At 64.5% G+C, this 4,367-nt stretch overlaps 1 protein-coding gene across 1 annotated transcript in view; it reads left to right on the top strand.

Annotated features, from left to right (window-relative positions):
• Positions 1–695: 695 nt before the first annotated feature.
• LOC127748593 (four and a half LIM domains protein 2-like) overlaps positions 696–4,367 on the top strand; it is a 17,852-nt gene continuing 14,180 nt past the window's right edge. The window contains exon 1 of the mRNA XM_026438479.2: positions 696–1,035. Within this exon, the coding sequence (XP_026294264.1) occupies positions 813–1,035 (223 nt within the window). The 5' untranslated portion in view covers positions 696–812. The remainder of the gene's footprint in view (positions 1,036–4,367) is intronic.

Here is a 4,367-nt window from a genome sequence, read left to right on the forward strand (position 1 = left end):
GGTGCGGGCCTTTGAGGGTTCCCCGCCTATGGGGGGTCGGTACCCCGCCCCGCCGAGGCCGCCGACGTGCGTGAAAGACAAGATCCGGGGCGCGGTCCATTCGGAACCCGCGACGCCGGACAACGGCCATGCGACAAAAGACTCGGTGCGCGGTACTCCCCCGACGCCCCCGACCTCGGCCCGAACCTGGCGTGGAGGTGGTGCCGTACCTGGAGGTGCTGCTCCACCCGCTTCCCTTCGCGTTGCCTCAGGCGATCGAGCTCCCCTCGCCCCTTTTCCCAAAGCGGTACATCCGATTGCCGTCGCCAATTTGTGCGATTTCGATTCAGATTGCCTCTTGCCTCCCCCTAGCCACCCTTGGTTGTGTAGGGTTGTGAGATGCCTGACTCCGGGCCATTTAGGGAGGCGTTAAGGGGATTCCCGTCTCCTGCCCTCTTAGACTAGATCGAGTGCAGTCACCTTCCCGACCGTTCCTCGCCGTACTGGTCCTCCTGGTGAACCCCGGACGTGACATTGCGCGGGTCGGGGGAGGCGCCGGGGGGCTTGGCCGTGGCGGCGGCGGCGGTGGTGGTGGTTTGGTTGTTGTTGCCGCGATTCGATCCTTCCTGTCGAGCTGCTCGGGTCTGTTCCTCCTCCGGCTCCCGCCCCTGCTCCCGCCGCTGGTCCCCACTCCGCCGCTCCCGCCACGCTGCGCTGCGCCCGGCCCACTCAGTCTCAGTCAGTCTGCCTCCGGAGTGTCTCCGCCGCGGTCCGCCCGTCCGCCGTCCCGTCCCGCCCCGTCCGCCCAGCACCGCGAGGGCCGCGTCGTCGACATGGCCGCCGACCTCCTCTCCACCAAGATGGAGTCCTCGATGCACATCACCACCAAGACCGTGGGCGACGACCGCATACGGCGCGCCAAGGAGAACGACGAGGACATCGCCGTCCTGTCCACGTTCTTGCCCGAGGCCCTGGACGACGCCAAGTCCACCCGGCACTTTGAGTGCGCGCTCGGGTACCGCTGCCTCCTGGGTGACCCTCGGAAGGCCCTGGCAGGTAAAGCAGCTTCAATTAGTGCGGATCCACGAACGCGGCGCCGGCCTGCCACGAGCTGGCCCCGGCCCAGCTGACGGGCACGTGCACCGAGAGACGGGGGCCTCTCGGCGGGGTCGTTGACGTCGCCGTTGTCCTGGACGGCCCGGCGGACGTGGTGTCGGATTCCATGAGCGTGGCCGTCCGGGAGCAGTGGTGCGGAGTCCGACCGAACGGCTCTGCCACCTGGCCGTGACTGTCGCCGTGGAGATAAGGTGGCCGATGACAGCCGGTGCTCTGCCACCTGGCCGCGGAGTGCCGCCGTGGAGGTAGGGTGCCCGATGGCACCCTCTGCCACCTGGCCGTGGAGGTAGGGTGCCCGATGGCACCCGGTGCTCTGCCACCAGACCGAGGCTCATGGCTGGAGTGCCGGGTCAGCGAGCCGCGGCCTGCGTGCCAATTATGGCGCACTGCTCACACACTTCGAACCATTTTGGTCAGGGCCGCCCCCCCCCCCTCCCTCCTCTTTGCTCGGCTGGTAGCAGCAAAGTCATCATCTAAATGTTATTAAGACCAACCGCGCCACCCGGCGGCGGCGCAGTACAGCCGGCACAGGTGACCGCAGGCCGCAGGCAGCCGGACGGGTGGACCTATTTCATACTCTCCCGACTGGTCTCGCGTCGTGTCCTGGGCGTGTGGTGTGTGCACAGTGCAGAGCCAGCGGGTGTCCAGATGCTGGATGACTAGGCAGAGATCATCAAGAAAGTACGTCTGTCAGCTGCCATTTTTTACGAACCAGCCCGAACCAGCCAATTTGAGCCTGTGCAGTGCTCTCATAGCTCCTGATAGCTAGGCAACATCTCGCCTGCAGCGCATGTGTGTACTGCGGGGTGGCCTACCCTAAGTATCGCAGGCGCCATTCCCCTAATTTGCCTAATGAATGTGACAATAGCGAACGTACTTTCTGGACGATCCCTAAGCCGACAGGATGACTTAGGTTAGCCAATTAATGCCACCTTCTGGTCCGCCGGGGTTAAAAAGCGAGGTTTAAGTCCGTTACAACCGCGGGGCTTGACCCACGAACGTTCTGTTTCGGGGGTCCGGAGCGGCGGCTTTGTCGCCCACCTGCTGGACACCCGGGGGGATTTATTGGAGTGTATGTAAGCGCGCCTCGGCCGGAAGAGATCTGCCCGCATTAACATAACTGAAATGGCAAGTGCAAAGCTCAGTAAACCTATAGAGCAGGGCTCGCGCCTGTACTCCCCCCTCTCCTCCTCCACCTCCTCCTCCTTTGGCCCCAGCTGACTCAGCTGCCCCCGCCCACGGGCCGCGTGAGTTGGACCCGCGCTGGACGTGCTCGCGAGCCCGACCACAGAGCGGCAGAGCCTGGTCTAGCGCGCGGCGCGCGGGTCACCCACCACACCAAGAGCGCGCGCGCACACCTGGCGTGGTACGGTGGACTCGCGCCCCGGGGGCCACCACCACCGCACCGCGCACCACGTGCGGCTCGTCGTAGGCGACCCGCAGAGGCGCGCTTCTTCTTCATGCCTTGAATGGGCGCCGTACGCGACGCCACGCCCCGCGGCGCATCACTCATCTGCATCGCGCGCGCGCTCGCACACACCAACACACACACACACACACACACACACACACACACTAACGCCTCTGCTTGCTAATGAATGCGTCGCTCCGTCACAACAAACGAATGAGCAGCTTTTGGTGGATGGCGCCGCCGCCGCTGTCTTTGGCGGCGGCTCGTCTCCCGGCCACCGTCCGGCTGGGCGTTCCTCTCTCCCCGGCGGGGTCTAATGCGCGCCGCTCCTTGATTAAACATATTTTCGGCGATGATGTTATTATGCAGTTCGTGTTTGTGATTTGGCTGCGCCGGCGCCAACGTCAAGGCGGCCACCCACCGGCACAAGGACGCCACTCGGGCCGTGCCATTGCGGCGTCCTCCCCGCCCCGCCAGATGCCGCCGGGCGATAGCCCCCTTCGGGTGCGTTCATATTCGCTTTCTTCAGGGTCCGGCCGGCTCACCCGAAAGGGGACCGGCGGCGGCGCGGCGGCGGAACGTGGTGCGCCAAGGGTGTCGCGGGGGGCGGGCCGGGCGGGGACCTCGAAAGGAGGACGTCGGCGTCGTCGTCGTCCCGCTGGAGGGCACGTGTGCGCGGCCGCCCGGGCTTGACCGCGCCGCCACCGCGGGGGTCATCGCATCTCCTTATAATCAGCATGCTACTCGGCGGCTGCCCCCCCCCTCCTCGCCCCGCCGGGTACCCACCGACCCGCCCCGCCTGCTGCTGCTGGTGACTCGGGGCCTAATTTTAGCGCCGACTATCTAAGCTGTCATATGGCGCATGGCACCCGCCCGCCGCCCCGCCCGACCCCAGGCAATCCGTCTACGTCAAGGAGCACACGTCCCACAGGAACGGATCAGGAGGAAGGTACTCTAACAGCGAGACGGAGTGAAGAGACAACGTCAGTTCGCGCGCAAAGAAGAATAAAAGTTCTGTTACATCGGCTTTGCTTCTGTCCTCTCGAATGCCGCTGCTGCTCCTTTAGAGTGCCGTTTTTCCATTCTCCCCGCTCGCGTGATACGTGACTGATGTCCTCGGTGATGTCATCCTCTCTCGCCGGGGCGTGGGCGCGGCGGGTCTCCTAGGCAACGATTCGCGACCCGGCCGGGGATTCGCGAATGACGATTGTCATTATTCATTTTCGCAAACAACGATGACGATGATGGTAGCCGGGAGGTGGCGGCGTCTCGAAGGGCGTGCCGAGGCGGGCCCCGCGCCGCCACCGGGACCGGAAGTCACCAATAATTTTTTGGCGGGAGTGAGCAGAGGAGGCGGAGGGAGGGCAGGGGACGGCGCGGTGCTGTCAAGCGTTAAAGCCCACACCCTCGGCGACCGAGAGCCGGTTCCTTGCCGGTGGCCGCCTGTGGCGCAGAGTATACTGTTGTGTGCTGATGGTGCTCGGATGCACACATCAAACACGAAAGTTTGTTTGTGGTTCACCACCGTGTCACTATAGTGGAGAGCCGAAGACGTGGTTGCTACTAACACAAGTTCGAGTGTGATCAAAAACGATGCAATAAGTTTTTCTCGGCGTTGCCGCCGCACCCCATGATGCATGCAACTACACTCTAGATGTCCGGGGGTCGGGTGGCAGGTACGAACATAGGTCCCCCAAGGCTTGCTGGCTGGCTGGGGAGCGTCTCCTCCGTCCTGCCTGGCCCTAGGTGGCGTTCCCCTATGGCGCCTGCTGCTCCTGGACACGGGCCAGCAACGGAACAGGCCAGGTGGGCTGCTACAGTGCAGTGGAGCCGAGACAGACCAGCCCAGCCGACCCCCCCC

The sequence above is a fragment of the Frankliniella occidentalis genome, unplaced genomic scaffold, assembly GCF_000697945.3.
Source record: "Frankliniella occidentalis isolate FOCC.00 unplaced genomic scaffold, Focc_3.1 Scaffold6, whole genome shotgun sequence".
NCBI classification, from domain to species: Eukaryota; Metazoa; Arthropoda; class Insecta; order Thysanoptera; family Thripidae; genus Frankliniella; species Frankliniella occidentalis.